At 49.3% G+C, this 21,120-nt stretch overlaps 1 protein-coding gene across 23 annotated transcripts; it reads left to right on the forward strand.

Annotated features, from left to right (window-relative positions):
• Window positions 1-847: 847 nt before the first annotated feature.
• Window positions 848-21,120, forward strand: ZFYVE27 (zinc finger FYVE-type containing 27; the record flags this gene model as incomplete). Of its 23 annotated transcripts, none has more annotated exons than XM_079703001.1 (12): window positions 848-1,044; window positions 4,690-4,760; window positions 6,322-6,508; window positions 9,028-9,123; window positions 10,688-10,800; window positions 11,537-11,682; window positions 12,927-13,013; window positions 14,824-14,844; window positions 15,000-15,144; window positions 19,441-19,487; window positions 19,825-19,906; window positions 20,963-21,120. In XM_079703001.1, 12 exons carry the CDS (start codon window positions 848-850, stop codon window positions 21,025-21,027), a joined length of 1,257 nt encoding a protein of 418 aa, XP_079559127.1. In that variant the 3' UTR covers window positions 21,028-21,120. The 23 variants fall into 23 exon arrangements, with proteins under 23 accessions (XP_079559127.1, XP_079559125.1, XP_079559126.1 ...); XM_079702999.1 differs by having other exon boundaries at window positions 12,942-13,013; XM_079703000.1 differs by having other exon boundaries at window positions 12,942-13,013; window positions 15,003-15,144.

The raw sequence follows: 21,120 nt of genomic DNA on the forward strand, positions 1-21,120 counted from the left end.
CAGCGAGCATTTATTCCATTCCCATTGCGTGCGGAAACAGTGGTGAACGGAAGACGTAGTCTTTGACCTGCTGGAACTCAAAGTTAAGAGGGGCAGACTGGCAAGAAAGAAGGGAGTTTTGCTTTGGTGTGATAAATGCTGTTAGGGTGAGTACATGATCCTCTGGGAGCGTTGGGGAGGGTCTCCCAGTTCAGACTGGAGTTGTTGGCAAAGACTTCTCAGAGCAAGGGAGTGGTGTTTAAGCCGATACCTGAGCGATGAGTAGGAATTAACTAAGTAAAGAGTGGGAGAAAAATATTTCAGGACATCGTTTCACTTGAGACCCCAGGCTCCCTCTCACCAGCAACCATGTGTGCTTGGTCTTTATGGTTTATACTCCTGATGGGTCTGTGGGGAAAAGAACATTAGATGGAGAGTCAGAAGAGCAGGATTTTATACAGTTGAACCTTGAACAACGCAGGGGTTAGGAGCGCTGACTCTCTGTGAAGTCAAAAATTGGAATATGACTTACAGTACCCCCTCCCTCCACGCGGTTCCTCCGTATCGGCCGTTGGGCATCCGAGGATTCAACCAACTGCAGATTGTGTAGATCTGTAGTACTTACTGTTGGAAAAAATCTGCATAATAAGTGGAACCATGAAGTTCAAACCCATGTTGTTCAAGGGTCAGCTCTATCTGGGTCATTCACTTCACTTTGCTGAATGTGTCTTCCTCTGTGAAATAGGCTTTTCCACCTGTAGCCCTGCCTACCTCAGGTTTATTATGGCACCACATGAAATAATGCAAGTAGAAGTGTGTTGGACATTGGAAGTGCAATGCAAATGTCAGGAATTCTTATGATTACAGGATGCAGACCTCAGAGCGAGAGGGGTGTGGGCCAGAGGTGAGCCCCAGCATGGTCCCCGAGGCTCCCCTGGAGTCTCCAACTGCTCCTGCCAAGTCCCCAGCATTTGATCTTTTCAACTTGGTTCTATCCTACAAGAGGCTGGAGATCTACCTGGAACCTCTGAAGGATGCAGGTGATGGTGTCCGGTATTTGCTCAGGTACAGATTTTATTTAGGGTTGCTCTAACCTGCTGGGCCTTCTGCCTTCCTGCTTTGTAGTTGCGCTGGCCACTTAGGCAGTGGCTGGGTTATCCTTTCTGCGCTGGTGAGGAACAGTTCTGGGAGGTCCTTTGGGCCTCTGGGCTTATTCTAGACCCTGTGTCTCGGGCCCAACCCAGGAGAGGCAGGCACTGGGAACCATCTGGCCTTTCACCAGGGTTTCTTCTTTGTGGCTGAATAAGCTCATACCTCAGGACTGCTAGCTAGCCTTGACCATTGGGCCTTCTCTATCCAGAGCAGGCTTTTTTTCCCTTCTCTCCCAACATTAGCATAATGCATATTAAAATTAGGATGCAAATAACTATGAATAAGCAGGCACTGTTTTCACTAATCCTTTAGGATTATGGCTCTCAAAAGTTTTTGTTCCTGTTCTGCTTTGATAATTGGTAATTTTCTTTTTTCTCCTTTCAGCTCACTTTATTTCTTATGCTAAAGTATTGAAAATTATAGATACATACCATTCTGCTCCCTAAACACATTATTTAGTTTGTCTCTAAATAATAATGACTTTTTTTAAAAAAAATAAGGTAACATCATACCTAACACAATTAACAATGATTCCTTGATGTCACCCTATACCCAGTTCATATTCAGATTTTCTCAGTTGGCCCAAGAATGTCATTTACCATTGTTTCGGTCAAATCAGGCTCCGATCCAGCACCATGCATTCTGTGTGGTTATTATGTCTCTTAGGTCTTTCTCAATCAAATGGTCTCTTTCACGACACTGACTTGCTGGAGAATTTCCTACCTAGATTTGTCTGGTTGCTGCTTCTTCCTGGTGCAGACTGGAAGTTAAATTTAAAGGTTGGATTAGATCTGAGTAAAAAAAAAAATTTTTTGTGTGTGTGCAAAGGTTATGTGTTCCTAATACTGCATTGTAATGGAAGTCACATAAAACCAGCTTGTCCTAAAGAGCAGATGTTCTTCATCTAGAGCCTGTGGGTGGGGCTCTCGGGGTCAGTGAATCTCCTGAACCTGCATGTAAAGTGTGGGCACACATGTGCGTATTTCTAGGGAGAAGCTTCTAGTTTTCATCAGATTCTTTTAAAGGCCTTCAACCATCTCAGATGCCTGAGAGACACAGGTAGGAGACAAGGGCGGGTAGGGTTGGGTTAACCTCTCAGAGTGCTCTGGAGTATTTATTCTTACCTCAGTCTGGAAATAGTGGGAGGTTTATTTTTAACTCTCACCAAGGCCCTGAGTTTTTCTTGTTCACCCCAGAACCCCTTTTCTTTTTTTTTTTTTTTTCCGGTACGCGGGCCTCTCACTGTTGTGGCCTCTCCCGTTGCAGAGCACAGGCTCCGGACGCGCAGGCTCAGCGGCCATGGCTCACAGGCCCAGCCGCTCTGTGGCATGTGGGATCTTCCCGGACCAGGGCACGAACCCGTGTCCCCTGCATCGGCAGGCGGACTCTCAACCACTGCGCCACCAGGGAAGCCCGAACCCCTTTAATTTACGGCATTATCCCTAGAGATGAGCTGGTCAGTGTTCCAGATCAATGTTCTCTACTTTTAGAAGACCATGCTGTTGATGTAAGGGGTAAGGAGGTGGTGTAAGGAGGGGCTCGCTTTGTAATCCCACCATGACCAACTAGCTGAAATGAATTGTGGTCTTCCTTAGGGGAGTGTGTGGGCTCTGGAAACCACGGGGCTGTGCTCTCTGGCATTTTCTACTGTGTGTGTGTGTGCGCGTGCGCGCAAGCACCTGTGTGTATGTATATACGTGTGTATGTACGTATGTGTATTTTGCCTTTTCGTGGCAAAGCACAGAAGTTAACTATATCCCGCCCTTCTCCTTTTCCAGCACTGGTCTCTTAGTGCTTCTTGGCACTAATGTATTAGGATTTTTCCATTTTATGAAATTAGAAATCTGAGGATGTGGTGGGATTGATTAAGCATTGGGACTCGGAAGCCCCCAGGAGCTTATGGTCTCTGAGCCGCTGGGAGATGGAGTGCTGGTCTGTGAAAGTGGCTGTCAGATTAGTTTGTGTGTTTGGTTGTCCTTTTCTTAGTAAAGAGGATTTGACTTTGCAGAGGGATCTAATCTTGAGCTTCTATGAGGTCTGAAGCCTGGAGCTACAGTAGATTTTTAAAAGACTTCTCTCTTCTGGGATCAGCTACTCCAGTAGGTGGGTCTCCATGACCAAAGTGTCGGTAAAGACATCAGATAGAATGGGAGAGGCTGGGAATTCCCTCGCGGTCCAGTGGTTAGGACTCTGCGCTTCTACTGTAGGAGGCGCAGGTTCGATCCCCGGTCGGGGAACTAAGACCCCACATGCCACATGGCATGGCCAAAAAATAAACAACCAGATCTTTAAAAAAAAAAAAAGAGAGAGAGAGTTTTTAAAATGAAAGCGATCTCAGTGGCTCTGTGATATTTTTATTTCTGAGATGGGATTGGCCTTAGACCTGACTTTTAATTTGCTTTTACCCTGGTAGCAGCCACTAGATGGGTCTGAGGCCTAATTAGGGTGGTGTAGTTGGAGTGTATGGAATTTTAAGACAAAGGCAGAGAGAGGTCATTTCACTTCTTTACTCATAACTCTTGTTATAAAAAGCACCCCATAAATTAGTTAACCTCATTTAGTAGCTGTGAAATATCCCAATTAGAGCAAAAGAAAATGCATTGAAGTTCTGAATACATTGCAACTTACCTGTCGATTTTTCTATTTGACTCTCTCCTCTGAGGGCCTACCTTATATCCACTGACACTGCTCTTTAGAATGTAGGTGTCAGTGGCTTTGTGATTACGTCTGTGCTCCCTTTACCCTGTTAAATGTCCTTTATCAAGGACTAAGCCAGCAGCATTGCTTGTCCTCAGCAACCTGTCTCTGATTTTCTTTCCTCCGTCTTTGGGGGCTTCTGCTTGGCATTTGGTGGTGGTGGGAGCTGGGTCTGTGTTTGCTTCTAGAAGTTCCAGTTCACTTTGGGCGTGTTTGCTGAGGGAATGCCAACCCTGGTTTTGTCTTCATTTTTTATATGTTGAAATGAAATCTTTATTATTTTCTTTCCTTTGGAATTAATGTATGTTTAAAACAAACTCTCAAAATCACAGAAATAAGAGAAAGTCGCAAACAAGGTCAAAGAAATCCTTTATGTTTTGTTCTCTCAATTTCCGTATTAGATGAGTCTTGTGCAGTAAGCATGTGTTCTTACGAAATTGTAAAAAAAGAATACGTTACATATCAACTCTGTCTCAGTAAATACAAAGAATAAAGGAAAACTCTTTTAAGAAGAATGTCATCGGCACCTCTTAAAGAGAATAGAACCTTACAAAACACAGGTTAAACAGGGTTATAACATTAACAGATAATTTCATAAATTCTTCCTCCTCCTGGGAAAAGGTTCTATAGGTCTTCAGGCTCTGAGAGGATGCCCTTTCTCACGCCAGGGCCTAAGGTGTGACCTCAGCTCCTCTCCCGGTCGCCTGTCCAAGTGAGAGACCCACTTTTCATTTCTCCCTGACCCTCTGAGCTCCAGGGCCTCCTCTTCCTCCTGGTTTTGAAGACCCGCCTGTGTGCCCGTCTCCCCTTCCCGGCTGGAGGGGCAGCTGTCTTCAGTGACCAGGACTCTCTGTGTTGTAGGTGGCAGACACCATTGTGTTCCTTGCTGACCTGCCTGGGCCTCAACATCTTGTTCCTCACCTTGAATGAGGGTAAGAATCAGGGGCCAGGGGTTTTTTGTGAATGAATGTGGGGAGGAATTCTGAGAAGCGGCCCATGTGAGGGAGCCACCTGTCTCACCATGGAGTTGGCCTCCCTCTGTGTCTGCTCGATGTCAGAACACAGGCTCCTGAGAGACCCACCTAGAATCCCGGCTGGGCCACTGGTGTGGCCTCGGAAGTTCTTGAACCTGTCCATTAAGGCCTAATTTTCCTCATCTCTGAAGGGAGGATAGTAACAGTGCTTTCCTCAGAGGGTCGTTGTGAGGATTGAGAAAATCTATGTGTAACACTTAACATAGTTCCTCACACAGAATAAGCAGTCAACACATTATAACTATTATTATTATTTCCTTCTGGACTGAATGCTGATGCATTAACCTTTTCCCATTTTGGTTTCTGGGGTCATTTGGGGACATGACATGGGGTGAAGGTACTAGGAAGGTGAGCTGATCAGGGATTTTTGCCACATCTGTTGATTTTCTCTGGCTCAGCAAGTGAGCCTGGCCGGGGCTGCTGGGCAGTCACCAGTGGTGAGGGGTCTGTGGCATGAAGCCTTTGAGGTTGATGTGTGGACAGGTGGGTAGCTGGTGGGGTCCTGGATAGTGCTGTCTCCTAGGGACCTTTTATGACAAGGTATGCTGGGACCCAGCCCTTTTAGTCGGAACTGGCAGATGGCCGCAGAAAAAGCCAAACCCCTCAGAGGAAATGAGTGAAGGGCCTGGGGCAGAACGTTCTGAGGAGCTGAGTCCTTTCTTCATGCGTTTGTTCTATTGAATTCACATTTCTCAAGTGTCTCCTTTGCCTCCTGTGGTTTCAATGGGTTGAAAATAAACCCGTTTCACATAAAACCTCATCTTCTATGTCTTAGTAGGACTCTTCTTTGTCTGATTGAAACTCAGATATCCTTCCCAGGCTGTTAGATTTTTCTGAATATATTTCCAAAGTAAATCAGTTCAGATGACAGATATTTAACAAGCATTTACTCTGTGCCCAGTGCTCTGTTAGCTGGCTTTGGAGGGTACCATGTTAACATGGAAGAAGTTCCTTCTTTGGATTTTCTTTTAGCCTCACCATTGCTCGATCCACAGTGGTCTGTGGTATCCTAAACTCCAAAGGAAGGCTTCCAATCTGCCCTAGTGGCCCAAAGGTCGGACTGTCAGTCATCGGGAGCTCCCAGCGGCCAGACTCCAGGCACGAGCCACCTGCTGTGTGCTGTGTGCTAGTGTAGTGATTTTTAATATTTAAAAAAAGGGTCTGGGGCTACAGCAGTGACCAGATGGGGGAAAGTCCCAGTTCTTAGGAGCCTACATTCACGGAGGAGCCAACGACCGTATGTGTAATCTGCCGTGCGGTGATAAGTTCTATGAGGAAAACTAAAGCTGGGTTAAGGGACTGGAGGCCGAGGGTGGGGTTCTGTTTCATACCGGGTGGTTGGGGGAGGTCTTTTGGGCAGAGACCTGGAGCAGGTGAGGGAGCGAGCACGTGGACATCTGGGTGGGCGGAGGCTCCTGGTCCTGCTATCTGCTTATCTGCAGTGTTGTTGCTCCCATAGGTGCATGGTACTCAGTGGGTGCCCTGATGATTTCAGTGCCCGCCCTGCTGGGCTACCTTCAGGAGGTCTGCCGGGCACGGCTGCCCGAGTCTGAGCTGATGCGGAGGAAGTATCATAGCGTGAGGCAGGAGGATCTGCAGAGAGTTCGCCTGTCTCGCCCTGAGGCCGTAGCTGAGGTGAAGAGCTTGTGAGTATGGAAGGGACCAGGGAGGTGAGGGACAGTGACAGTACCAGCTGCCACCACACCGAGTGCTTGCTGGGCACCAGACATCGTAGTGGGCAAACCATGGATGTTATTTCCTTTCATCTTTTTTTTTTTTTTTTGCGGTACGCGGGCCTCTCACTGTTGTGGCCTCTCCCTGTTGTGGCCTCTCCCGTTGCGGAGCACAGGCTCCGGACATGCAGGCTCAGCGGCCATGGCTCACGGGCCCAGCCCCTCCGTGGCATGTGAGATCTTCCCGGACCGGGGTACGAACCCGTGTCCCCTGTATCAGCAGGCAGACTCTCAACCACTGCGCCACCAGGGAAGCCCCTCCTTTCATCTTTTTAACAGTTCTGGGAGGTAGCTACTATGATTGTCCTCCATTTATGGATGAGGAAAAAGGCAATTGACCAAGCTGGGATGGGAATCCAGATCTAGCTGATTTCACAGTTTAGGGTCTTGACTGGGCGCGCGCGTGCGCGCGCACACACACACGCACACACACACACACACGCCACTGCCTGGGTTCAGATCTCAGTTCTGCCATTTAATCGCTGTGACATTGGGCAAGTTACTCAGTTCCTCATCTGTTAAATGGCATAATTATAGGCCTACCTCATAGGTGGTTGTGAAAATTAAATGACTGTCTGGTACCCAGGAAGTCATCATCTCTGTGCTGTGGAGGAACTTCCCTAAATGTGACAGAGCTGTTACTTCTGAGGAAACACCTTAAGACTGTTGGATAACATTAACCGTAACAACTTCAGTGGCTCTCTTGACATACAGCAGGGGTTCTCATCCCTCCCTGGGCAGCAAAGGCCTCTGTGGAGCTCCAAAGGAAACTTATAAACCAGTGGAGGGCTGGGCCCCACCCCGGAAATTCTGAGTCAGTTATCTGGAGTGGGGCCTGGGTATCTGCAGTTTTTCAGAAAACCTTTTCACTTTGAAATGATTTTAAACTTACAGAAGATTTCCAAGAATAGTACAAAGAACTCCCACATGCCCTTTACCCAGATAGAACAATTATTAACATTTTGCCACGTTGGCTTCATCTGTCTCTCTACACTAAGACATTATTTTTTTTCTTTCTGAACGATTTGAAAGTAAGTTACAAACATCTTGCCTATTTACCCCAAATACTTCAGCATGCATTTTCTAAGAACAAGGATATTCTCTTCTATTTCCAGAGTCCTGTAATCAAAATTAGGAAATTTAACATTGATAACATTAGCATTAGTACTATTATCTAATAATTGTTCATGATCAAATTTTGCCATTTGTATTAATAAGGTCTTCTATATAAATTTCTCCTGATCTAGGCTCCAATCCAGACTCATGTATGACATTTAGTTTTTATGTCTCTTTAGTCTCCTGTGACCTGGAATAGTTCCTTGGTCTTTGTTTCTCATGACTTGACATTTTAAAATAGAACATGTTTATTATTTTGTAGAATTTCTCTGCATTTGTGGTAGTTTGGTTCCTCACGATTAGATTCAGGTTTTGCATTTTTGGCAAGAATGTGACAAGTGACATTGTCATTGTATCATATCAAGAGGTACATGATGTCACTGTCTGTTATGGGAGATACTAACTTTGGTCACCTTGGTGCAGGTTTCTCCACTGTAAAGTGACCATTCATTTTACCCTCTGGAGTTAGTAATCTGAGGGGGGATACTTTGAGACTTTGTAAATATCTTGTTCCTCATCAAATATACACCCACTACATTGACATCCATTGATAGGTCTTACTTTCATCAATTTATTACTATGATGGTTGTAAAGGTGATTTTCTTTTTTTTTTCTTTTTTTTTCTTTTGCAAAGGTGATTTTCTAATTGTCATTATTACCTGACATTCTATAAGAAAGAGCTTTTCCTTATTATCAATATGAACGTAGGAATTTTAAATTTTATTCAATGGGTTATAATTTATTATTGTCATTGTTAATTTTGATCTCAGTCCTAGATTTGGCAATGGAGCTCTTTTGAACTGGCCACTGTGTTCTTTCAATACGTCCCCATCATTTCTGAGTGCTTCCTTATTCTGTGGTACAACAGAATGTTCACATTCATCTTGCACATTCCCTGCCCTGTTCTAGAATCAGCCATTTTTCCGAGGAGCACTTCAGAAACCAAGATCTGGGTTCTCATTTCACAAGCGTGTGCTCTTTGCTTTTGGGGGGCATCCATTTAAAAAAACTCTTCAGGTCAGTCTACCTTACATCCCAGGTGGAGATACATTGCTCTGCATCCTGCCATTTATCCTCACAGCTCCAGTGCATCTGGGAGGTGGGTACCCTGCTCCTCCTATTATAGAGGAAAACTGCATCCTTGGAAAAGTTAAGTAGCCAGCCCAACATCAACATCTAGGAAGAGACCAAAGCAGGAACCTTGGCAAGGGTTCAAAAAAGGGGGCTGAAGTGTACGAGGTTTCCCCAAACTCTCCGATCCCTCTGGGTGAGGCAGGGCGTATAGCTTGCACAAACCCCCTATGTTGTGTCTGCAGCTTGATCCAGCTGGAGGCCTTCCTGAGCCGCCTGTGCTGCACTTGTGAAGCCGCCTACCGCGTGCTGCACTGGGAGAACCCCACCGTGTCCTCACAGTGAGTGCCCGTCTGCTCCCACCACCGCTGCCCTGAGGACCCCAGGCAAAGCCAGCTGCCTCGAGAGGGCTCCTGTTGCCCTAGCTCAGGGGAAAAGAGCCCATTGGGCTCTTGTGTGCAGACTTGTACGTAGGCTTGTGGGCTTGAATGCGCTGCTTTTGTTCAGACACCTTCTTTTAAGTGTGGTCATAATATTTTAATAATAGAAGAATAACTCACCATGGAATCTCCCACCCTGATATAGCAGCCAGTCTCATGTTTGGATTGCCTTGTAGAGTTTGTCACATGCAAATGCTCTCTATAGCTCATAGTGTATGTGAGAACCCATTTTTTTTTCATTTATTGTTATCATATAACTGGTTTTCCACGTTGCTACATAGCTTTTGGAATTACGTGTAATACCACATTCATATAGATGGTGATTATACTATAATTTATGGAACCATTCTGTGATATATTTAGTCAGTTTCTACTTTTTATTACTAACCCTGTAGTGCACATTTTTATGGGTATAGCTTTAATCTTTTGAAATTTTTTTTTCTTAGAATACTAGGATGGAACTCTTTTTTTAAACAATTTTTTGTATGTTAATCTTTTTTTTTGTTTTTATTTATTTTTATTTATTTATTGCTGTAATGGGTCTTCGTTTCTGTGTGAGGGCTTTCTCTAGTTGTGGTGAGCGGGGGCCACTCTTCATCGTGGTGCACAGGCCTGTCACTGTCGCGGCCCCTCTTGTTGAGGAGCACAGGGTCCAGACGCGCAGCCTCAGTAGTTGTGGCGCACGGGCTTAGTTACTCCGCGGCATGTGGGATCTTCCTGGACCAGGGCTCGAACCCGTGTCTCCTGCATTGGCAGGCAGATTCTCAACCACTGCACCACCAGGGAAGCCCATAGGATGGAACTCTTGAATCAAATGAAATGAATGTTTTTAAGGCTCTTTGTATGTGAATAATAATGACAACTAATACTTGTTTGGCCTTCCCCTGGTGCCAGGCACTGTGCTCAAGGCTTTCCATGGTACTGTCTCACTCTTGGTAGTAACCCTATGAGGAAGGTGCTATTTCAGTCCTCATTTTTTTTTTGGCTGCACCATTCCACATGGGGGATCTTAGTTTCCCAACCAGGAATCGAACCCACGCCCCCTGGGTTGGAAGCGCGTATTCTCAACCACTGGACCGCCAGGGAAGACTTAGTCCTCATTTTACATGTGAAGGAAGTAACACTCAGAGAGCCGAGGGACTTGCATAAGGTCACACAGCAAGAAGTGGCAGAGCGGGATTCAGATCCAAGTCTGTCTTATTCTAGACTTCAGAGTCTAGATCCTGAGGAGAGATGTGTGTTGGACCAGTTTAGGCGGCCCCGCCCGTGTCAGTTGTGACCTGTTGGTGCTTGTAAATCCTTCCTCCTCGCTTTACTTTCCAGTTGTTTGATGAGCAGATCTTGTCAGCTTATTAACTGTTCCCATAGCTGTTTCTTGCCCAGACCCCCATGTGGGTGTGCCCTAAACCAGTTTCCTCCTGATCTTACGAATTTCTGATCCTGTGGTTCCTCTCTGTCGATCCAGGTTCTATGGGGCTCTTCTGGGCACGGTTTTCATGCTGTATCTGCTGCCGCTGTGCTGGGTCCTTGCCCTTTTAAACAGCACACTCTTTCTGGGAAATGTGGAGTTCTTCCGAGGTAAGCCCTGGAGAGCCTGACAGAGATGGGACCCGGCTCTGAGGGCTGGTTAGGCTCCCCGGTAACTCTACGGCTGATCATCTGTTTGCTGTACCTTCCACAAGGGGGCAGCACAACACTAGGGTCCTCCCTTGGAGAGCGGTGGGCTCTGCCTCTCAGATGTTCAGTGGGATACAGGGGAGGCTGCTACTAGGGGTCCCTTTCCCTTCCCCAGACAGATGAATCACTGCTCACATGATATGGTGGCTTCTGGGAGATGAGGGAGGGATGTTTTCCCAGTGTTGCCATCCGCCTCCCAGGATGCAGCCCCCCAGGAATTGCTGCCTCATCTCTGTGTGATCCCAGAGTACCTGTCTGCCGTCTGGCTTCTAAAGCACTGAAACAGTCTGGAGAGGCCTTGAGCCGTAGAAGCCTGGGCCTGTATATATGTTGGGGTGATTGCTATACTTGTTTTCCTCCCTGTGGTTGGAAATTAATCATAGAAGCCATGATTTATCGGGCACTTACTACATTTAATCTCTCTTTAACAATCTCATGGGGTAGGTATTGGTACATCTGTCTTGTTTATGAGGCTTGGGTTAGGTGACTTGTTCAGAGTTAGGAGGGCGACTGTTTCCTGCTGCCGAGAGTGGGTGCTGGAGGAGGCGGCCAGCTGGCTGCAGTAGTGGGTACCCCCAGAGCACTGCTCATTCCATCCTGATTCTGCCTCCCACCCTGTTCTCCTTGCTCTGGGTAGTGGTGTCTGAGTATAGGGCATCTCTGCAGCGGCGGATGAACCCCAAGCAGGAAGAGAGTGCCTTTGAGAGCCTGCCACCGTCGGATGCCGGGGGGAAGGGCGCTCTGCCGGACTGCACACCTGCACCTGCGCCCACGCCCACAGAGGTGAGCGCCCCTAACCACCCGGGCAGAGCCTGCTGCGGGCGGGCTTCCCAGCCTCCCTATTACCAGCTTGTTCATACCAATAACTCCTGGGCTGGCCTCTGTAGTTCCTGCTCCTTCGCAGGCCCGTCTCCTCTGAAGTGCTTAATGGTAATGACTATAGTTAACTAGTAACAAGAGCTACGCTGAGCTTTATTGAGTGTTTACTCTGCTGTTCCAAGTACTTTATAGACGTTAACCCCAGGAGGTGTAGGTTATTTCTGAGAATGAGATTATTCTCCTTTGTAGAAGAGAAGGCTGAGGCACAGAGTGGTTGTCCAGGGGCAGTGGGCCCAGGTCTCAGATCCATGCCCTGTGGTTCTAGAGCCTGTGCTCTCAACCACAATGCTCTCCAGCCACTGTACGTCCTTTTGTGGCCTTGGTCCCATCTCCCTGTCCTGCTAGGTTAGAGACTGCTCTCTTTCCCCTGACTTCTTCCTTTCTGGCAGTTGTGCCATTTACTCTGAGGCGTGAACCGTTGTTTTTCTTTCCTTCTTTTTTTGAAAAAAATTAATTAATTAATTTTTTGGTTGTGTTGGGTCTTCGTTGCTGTGCGCGGGCTTTCTCTAGTCCTGGTGAGCAACTCTCCGTTGCGGTGCATGGGCTTCTCATTGCGGTGGCTTCTCTTTGTTGCAAAGCACAGGCTCCAGGCATGCGGGCTGCAGTAGTTGTGGCATGCAGGCTCAGTAGTTATGGCGCATAGGCTCTAGAGTGCAGGCTCAGCAGTTGTGGCACATGGGCTTAGTTGCTCTGCGGCATGTGGGATCTTCCCGGACCAGGGCTTGAACCTGTGTTCCCTGAATTGGCAGGCGGATTCCTAACCACTGTGCCACCAGGGAAGTCCCTCTTTTTTTTTTTTTTAATAATTTTTTTAATTTTTTAAATTTTTGGCTGTGTTGGGTTGCTGTGCGCAGGCTTTCTCTACTTGTGGTGAGCGGGGGCTACTCTTTGTTGCGGTGCGCGGGCTTCTCATTCCGGTGGCTTCTCGTTGCAGAGCACGGGCTCTAGGCACGCAGGCTTAGTAGTTGTGGCTCGCGGGCTCTAGAGCGCATGTTCAGTAGTTGCGGCCCTGCATTGGCAGGCGGATTCTTAACCAGTACGCCATCAGAGAAGTCCCTTGAACCACTGTTTTGAGAAATTGGGATGCTAGCTCCGGGGAGGTGGCCTCTACCTTGGGGGCAGGGCTACCATCTCTCTGACTGTAATAGAGTCTCTCTCCCCAGGACCTCACGCCAGGCAGTGTGGAGGAGGCTGAGGAGGCCGAGCCTGATGAGGAGTTTAAAGATGCAATTGAGGTGGGTGGCCTTCCCCAGCACCCTCAGCTGACCAGGTCAGAAGTTGGGTGGTCCTGGAGCCATGTAGCTTCTCACATTCCAAGTCTGGGTTTTTAAAGTTCTCTTATGTCCAGGTGCGAAGCTGAAACTTGCTCTGAGCTAAAACTCACTGGTTCAAAGGGTGCCACTGAACCTCCACCCATCCTTTTGCTGACCTAGGCATCTGTCCTCGGTGCCCAGGGCAGGGATGGCTCTGGAAGCCTCTGGAAAACGCCCTGCTGGGGGAGGTGGGTCATTTACTGCCTTGGCTGGAGACTGTGGGCTTGGTGCCTTAGATGTAGGGAAGGCAGATGTGGAGGAGGGCACTGCTGGGGTCTCTGCCTGCTCTTCTGAAGGATGAGGTCTGTAAGATGCCCCTTTGACGTGTGAGGATGGGAGGTTGGAGAAAGCAGTTGCATGGCCAAGTGCTCCAAGTCAGAGAGTTAGACAGTCTTCCTGGTTTTAGGACAGTGGTTCACACTGATAGTTTACAGAAGTGTTTTATTTGGCATGAGAAGCTTTAAAATAATTTTTTGAGTCGATATTTAAAAATGGAGAGATTGCGGTGGAAACTATAGATTTTCAGTTTTTCTAAAAACTCAGAAGCTCTGGGAGCCCTGAGTCTGTAGCAGTCAATGTAGCCGAGGAGTGACTGTCTCCTTTAGAGAAGTCACGTAGTCCTCACCACTTCCTGTCATCCCCGGTCACTTGAGTCCTAGTGGCAGTTGCCATTTATTGTCACGTTTGCACTATGGCGTTTCTTTTTTTTTTAAATATATATTTAAAAAATTTATTTTATTCTTTTTTTTTTTTGGTTGTATTGGGTCCTTGCCGCTGCGCGTGGGCCCTCTCCAGCCGAGGCAAGCGGGGGCCATTCCTCACTGCGGTGCACGGACCTCTCACGGCGGTGGCCTCTCCCGTTGCGGAGCATTGGCTCTAGGCGTGCGGCCCCCAGCAGTTGCGGCACGTGGGCTCAGCAGTTGTGACTCGCGGGCTCTAGGTGCGCAGGCTCAGTAGTTGTGGTGCCTGGGCTCAGTTGCTCCCCGGCACGTGGGATCCTCCCAGACCAGGGCTCAAACCCGTGTCCCCTGCGTTGGCAGGTGGACTCCCAACCACTGTGACATCAGGGAAGCTCTATGGCTTTTCTTATAGTAGGAAATCACTTCTCTTTATGTCTCTTTGTAAAGTGGGGGATACAAGAAATGGAGGTTTTGTGAGTTTTCACTAGGCCTATGATTTACACCCAGCCCGCTTTACTATTATTACATTAGCCTCGTCCATGTGGGCATTTACATTTTCAACTGCTAAGATTTCTCTAAGACTTGAAGCGGCTGCGGACTCTGAGTCTTGGTGGTGGTGGTGGTAGGGAATATATATAGCAGGGGCTTTCAAGCAGGTTTGTTCATGACCTAGAGTAAGGAACACATTTTACATCTTGACCCAGTTCACACTAATGTCTGTGAAATATGAAAAACTTAAATGAAACGAAAGTTTCCTGAAAAATACATTGTAAGGGATATTTTCTTTCCTGTTCAATTCTGTTCTATTAAGATAATGACCGAATTCATTTCACCCAGTTTGAAAAACAGTAATACACGGCTTCCCCCAAGCTTATTTGATGTTGGGGTCCTTTTACAGGGGCCTCTGTTAACGTCACCCTTTGGGATGTTCTCAAACAACTCAGCATAGCACTTCTGTGCTTCCTTTCCTTTGGGGGCCCTCCTCCCAGCAGCTTCCTTCTTGCTATCTTCTCTCTGTTTTCTCTCCTTCTCCCCCGCACCTTGGGAGGCAGGAGACACACTTGGTGGTGCTGGTAAGTAGCAGCCTTGGTGAGGTGGGCAGGGGCTGGCGGGATGGGGGGAAGGGTGGCCGAGCCGGTGGTCACCATGCCTCTTGGGGTCCGCCATGCACGCAGATCCCGGAGCCCTGCTACAAGGTGGGCGGAACTGGAAGCAGCTTTTCCCACAGGACGATGATGAGGGGGCCCCGTGCCCGGCAGAGGATGAGCTGGCCCTGCAGGACAACGGGTTCCTGAGCAAGAACGAGGTGCTGCGCAACAAGGTGTCGAGGCTCACAGAGCGGCTCCGCAAGCGGTACCCGACCAACAACTTCGGTACGGCCCAGGGGAGGGCTGGCTGGGGGGCGCCCCAGCCGTGGGGCCAGAGGTGCTGGGTTACGAGGAGAGCAAGGAGTAAAGCTGTGTCCACAGGACCCTGGGGAGGTAGCACGTGCACAGAGGGACTGAGAGGGAGGGAACGTGGGTTCCTTCTTGTGTCTCTGTCCTTATGAAATCTTGCGGGAAGATGAGGAATTCAGTTCCAGAAGCGCCACTCCGGGACTGCAGAGAGGTGTGGTCCTGAGGCAGGCAGAGCTGTGGTGGGCAGCGGAGCATAATGGCTGGGAACTGAGTGTGGAGTCTGAGCGCCTGGTGCAAACTCCAACGCTGCTGGATGTCCTTGAGCAAATTATTGAACTTCCCTGTGCCTCAGTTTTCCCTTTGTAAAAGGTGGATAATACAAGTTCTTACCTCACAGGGTCGTTGTAGGTCTCAAACGAGATAATGCTCGGTAAGTGCTGGCACGTCCGCAGTAAGTGCTTCGTAAGGGGCACTGTTACCGTGAAAGGCCCTGGTCCATCCCGCAGGTGCCTAGGAGCCTGTCTGGATCTTTCCAGTCCGATTGGAAGCAAGTCGAAGGAAACAGTGTCTTCCCCTGGGGATGATGGAGCCCTGATGTTTCTTCTCTCCAGCCAAGCTGGTAGATTGGCTAGTCCTTATTTTACTGGGCACGGAGGTGCACCCAGGAAGGTAGCTTTGGAGAAGGGCGGACTTGGCTGTTAGCACAGCTCGGAGACCTGGCTCCGATCAGGAGAGTGGGAGTCAAGCCGAGCCATTTTGATGAAGTTATAGCTGAAGCCTGGGGGAGCCAGTGACTTGGGAGTCACCCTGGTCCTGACGCAGAACCTTGCTTCTGCCTGCTGTCAGCTGACAGGAGGAGGACGGTCTGGCTGTGCTGTCGGTTCTGTGGCAGTGAGTTCCGGGTGCTGCGCCCTGGGAGAAGCCCCTGGGGCTTATCTTGAGGCATTTGACCCCGGGTGCTCAGGGCCTACCTTCCTGTCCCTGCAGCAGCCAGGGCAGTTGTTTCCTGAGTGTTAGACCTCCTGGACGTGCTGTTTCTTTCAGCTCTGTGAACGTCCCCAGTCATTCAAGATCCCTTCATTTTATTTGTGATGATCGCCGACTGCTGCTGAGCGCTCTGTGTTCAGTGCGCTTTCACGTACACTGTCTCATTTAGTCCTTAGAAGCAGCCGGGTTCCGGAAGTCCCAAGTGACATTACACAAGACTTAATCCTCTTGTTCTGGCAAATTATACTTTTATATCTATGAATTGTAAGTATAGCCCCTTAGCTGTTCCCATTTGGTGGATGAGTAACCTGAGGTTGACAAGAGTGATTTGCCCAGAGTCTTCAGCCAGTACATGGTCGAGCTGTGACTCAAATCCAGGTCATCTGATTTGACTCCCATGTTCTTTCTTTTTTTTAATTTTATTTATTTATTTATTTTTGGCTGCACTGGGTCTTCATTGCTGCACGCGGGCTTTCTCTAGTTGCGGCGAGCAGGGGCTACTCTTCGTTGCGGTGCGCCTGCTTCTCATTGCGGTGGCTTCTCGTTGCGGAGCATGGGCTCTAGGCACATGGGCTTTAGTAGTTGTGGCGCACGGGCTTAGTTGCTCCGCGGCATGTGGCGTCTTCCCGGACCAGGGCTTGAACCCGTGTCCCGTGCATTGGCAGGCAGATTCTTAGCCACTGCGCCACCAAGGAAGTCCCCATGTTCTTTCTAACTCATCATCCTCCCTTTGCCCTGGTGTCTGAAGTGCCCTGGTTTTATGCCTATCCTGTTTCTGTATTTGGCTTTTGGTTCAGATAATCCCAACCAGGATAGGTGAAGGCTTGTCAGGTTCCCATGAGGTTGGCAAAGGCAGAAGATGCTTCTTTTCCTAAGCCCCCCTTAGGTCTCCATTCTTCAAGACTGCTTGCTGTCCCTCCCTTGAGATATTCTTAAGCTCTGGGCTGTGAGGGCAAGTGTAGCAGCTCTGTCTTGGGTCTGCCTCCCACAGGCCGGGGTGAGTGAGCCGCTTTGGGGACCGTTCCATTCTGGCTGCGAGTGGATGAAGGGGATGCACGGGAGGAATGAGGGCAGGCCGCTCACGAGCTTCTCCATGAACTCCGAGTGGGACAGTCCTAGTGGGAAGGGCCCCCTCTATCCTGGAGGCTCCGTGACCATTGCCTTGGCAGGTCTGTGTAGTCTTAGGCTCCTTCCTGCTCTCTCTGCCCCCGTGGCATCCTCACACGGTGAGTCAGGACCTTGGCTGAAAATAGGGGCAGGAAGAGTTGGTCGGTGTCGGAAGGGACCGGGGTGCCCTCCTCCTCCACGTGCCTGCCTGAACTGGCGTCGGCACACACAGCCCTCCCTGGTTCCAGGTCTGTGCGTGGTACGGGGCTGTTTCACTAAACCATGTGGCTGCCTTGGGGCGGTTAGCCCTGGTACTCCATCCAGTTGAGAGGGGCCAGAGTGTCAGTCTTTGAGCAGCTCCCTTCCCCTGTCCCATGACCCTTGCTAAGGAGAGCCAGAGGTGGGCTGCCTTGACCTAATTCGTAGTGTGGGGGACAGAGTCTTGGAGCAGCCTGTTTCCTGGGTTGGCATTACCAGCCAGCAGGGTGCTATGCTCATCTCTCTTTTCCTCTGCCAGGGTCACGGGCTGACTGACAGCAACAGCATCTACCTTAAGCCCATTGGTGTCAGATTTCTCCTGCTCTAGCTAGGGTCCCCTCTCCTTGAATGCAGGGAGTGTCCCTTAGCAAGAGCTGCAGGGGATGCTGGCTGGACAGAGAAAGGGACCACATCGCTTTGGGCCTTTGTGTGAAGGTGAGGCCTGGTGCTGTGTACCTGGCCACACAGGTGGTCCAAGAGGCCCAGCAGTGTGCCCTGAAGCTGATAATTCCTCTGGTTAGATCACAGGAGGCCTTTGGGCCCCAAGTCTGGAAACCTCCTTCAGTAATCTTGTCCCCTCTCAGGTTTTTCTAGGACCCTAGCCGGCTCTCTTCTGGACCCACAGCCCTTGGTTGGCCTCTCTGGTCCCCTTTTGTGAGCCACCCTCCTGCCTAGTGTGGACCCCTGCCTTTCCTCCCCTGGCTCAGCGCCCCCCATCTGCATGGAGATTTCTGTGTTGAATTATAGTCAGTATTCTTGGCGGCAGCCCTTGCAACTTTCCTTGTTCTCATAAGTTTTTGCTTCTGCTTCTGGAGCTCATTGAAGTCATAAGGGCCCAGTGTGGCTTTTTCTCTCCTCCTCCATCCTTTTGATTTTTTTCACTCACCTGCATGTGCCCGCTTCATCATCTGTGTCCTTGTTGCAGCCCACCTTTTCCTTCTTTAATTTTCCTGGAAGCATGGGTGGGTGGTGAGCACAGCGTCTATTAAGCCCCTTTGCCTTGATGTCACCTCGAAAAGAATGGTCGGGGGAATTCCTTGGTGGTTCAATGGTTAGGGTTCCGCATTTCCACTGCAGGGGGCACGGGTTTGATCCCTGTTCGGGGAACTAGAATCCTGCATGCTGCGTGGCGTGGCTAGAAAAGAAAAAAAAAAAAAACAAAAAAAGATCGGTCCCCTCTTCCCCATCTTTCATCTCTTCTTACACACCCCCTTGCCTCCTCCCAGCTGTTTTCTAAGCTGCTACTGACTTCTCTGTTTGAAACCGTGTCTGAAACCTTGTCGACTCATTGTGTCTGGTGGTTTAGGCAGGATCTCTTTCCCGGCTGTGTGTCGCCCCGTCCGTCCACCACTCTTCGTGCCTGCACCTCTTGCCCTGAGCGTCTTTTTGGAAGGTGCCTGGTTCTGAGCTTCTCTCCTGGAATCTTCAGATGACAGAAAGCAGGAGTCTGGTGTTTTAGGAGGCGTTTCTGTCTTTAGCTGTGGGCCGAGTACTTGTAAGGAGACACTTTGGAAAGGGTTGTGTCAGGCAGGTTTCCTTAGAGATCATTGGAGCCACCTTCTCTGAGGGATGCCTGTTGTCAGGTCCCTGCCAACTTGGTGTGATTTCCAGGGGGTAGATTCTGCTGGATGCTCTTCGATTTGGGCTGCACCTACAGGTGGGGGGTCTCTAAGCCCCAGGTGGGAGCAGGGGCAGCAGCAGTGTATAGTCTGGGACACTGATTCTCGGTGGCCATCCGTTTTTCCTTCTTAGTTTGAATCCCTCCTTCTGGCTCTGGATCTGGACTTTGCACTCTGTTCCCAGCCAAGGAGTCTAGGCTGGGCTGGCGCCCTGAGTGTCCCCATTTAGAAGAGTCAGGAGAAGGCGAGAGTTACAAGGCCTGGGCTGGGTCAAAGCTGAGCTGCTGCCTTTGTTTCTCAGGGAGCTGTTCGGGCTGCTCGGCCACCTTCTCAGTGCTGAAGAAGAGGGTAAGTCTTCTTGAGGGTGTGTTTGCTGGGGACTTGGGACGAGATGTAGGGGAGTAGCTCGAGGTCACAGATGAAGTCTGACTGCTTGGGCCACATTGGGCCTGGGGTCTGGTCGGAGGTTTGCTCAAATGAGTGGGTCTCCGGAGCCCTGCCCCTGTGCCCATGCCTTCACCAGCCTTCTCGTGGGATGTCCCATCTGGTCTCAGTCCTGCCCCGCTCGGGCACCTCCCCACTCCCATAGTTGTCCCAGGTTCTCTGGGTGGGGCCAGCTGGTGGAAAGGAGCTCCAGGTGCCCGGGGGCAGGTGATCCAAGACTGACCCTGGCTCTTGTCTGCAGCGGAACTGCAGTAACTGTGGAAACAGCTTCTGCTCTCGGTGCTGCTCCTTCAAGGTACCCAGGTCCTCCATGGGGGCCACAGGTGAGTGGTGCAGGCTGGGGGTCCGGGCAGCAGGAGGGCGCGCCTGCCTCCCACCTCCTCTGGGGGCTGCTGTGTGTGGGCAGGGAGCCAGGGGTCAGCGAGAGGTCCAGGGAACTCGGGATCTCCTCCATCTCCCTTTAACAAAGGAAAAACGAAAACATTGGATGCACGGACAGGAGTATATATCTAACGCATCTGAATCGTGAAGCGCGGTAATGACTGCCTCCTACCGCTCACTAAAGTTAGAAAATAGAGCATGAGCAGCACCACCAAGGCTCCCCCAGTGCCACGCCTACCTTCCCCAGGTAGACCACCGTCCTGAATTTCATTCTCTTTCTCATTGCCTTGGTAGTGCATTTAACTAAATAAAAAAAAATAATTTATTTTCCTTCTGTAAAAGCTATACCTACTCATTGTAAACAAAACAAAACAAAACAAAAAGCCAAAGAAAGGAAAACATTCCTAATCTCTCCCAGAGAGAACTCTTAGGCGTGGACCCTTCCTGGTCATTAATGCCATCACACACAGGATAAATACATATGCATGTTCTAAAAAAAAAATGGGAGCACGTATTACATACTGCTTTGCACTACGTTACAATGTTAAATTGAGTGTCCTTTTTTCATTCTTTTGGTCATGCTAGTAACATACGCTTATTCTAGAAGATTTGGAAATTACAGAAGAAGGAAGAGAAAAATAATCTTGTAATCTTACCACCCAGAGATAATAACCACTGTTAAAACATTCTGGAAAATTTTCTACTGGTATTTTATTTAAAAAACATTTTTAAAGGTATTCTTTTGGTGCTAAAATAATTTCTAATGCATAGAACATCTGGGTGAGGCCTGCTGTTGGTATGGTCACCCCCAAAGCCCCCAGTTCCCATGGAAAGAGAATTCTCTGAGGGCAGGCTAGTGAGCTGGGACAGCGGGCTTGTAGGCTGGGCGATGGGTGGTCTGTGTGGGGCTTCGGGGGGTGGGGAGGAGGTTCTCGTGTTTGGGGCCATGAGCCAGAGGGCACGAGGAAGCGTCTCACCAAGTTCTTCCTCCTTTTCAGCCCCTGAAGCCCAGAGAGAGACTGTGTTTGTGTGTGCCTCGTGTAACCAGACTTTGAGCAAGTGAGAAGAGGGCCCAGGGTCCAAGCGGGCGCCTGTTCCCGGGGCCAGCAGTAGACCCCGCTCTCCCCACCCTTAGCCCCATGTGGCATGTGCTGGG

The sequence above is a fragment of the Hyperoodon ampullatus genome (genome assembly GCF_949752795.1).
Source record: "Hyperoodon ampullatus genome assembly, chromosome: 1".
Taxonomy (NCBI): domain Eukaryota; kingdom Metazoa; phylum Chordata; class Mammalia; order Artiodactyla; family Ziphiidae; genus Hyperoodon; species Hyperoodon ampullatus.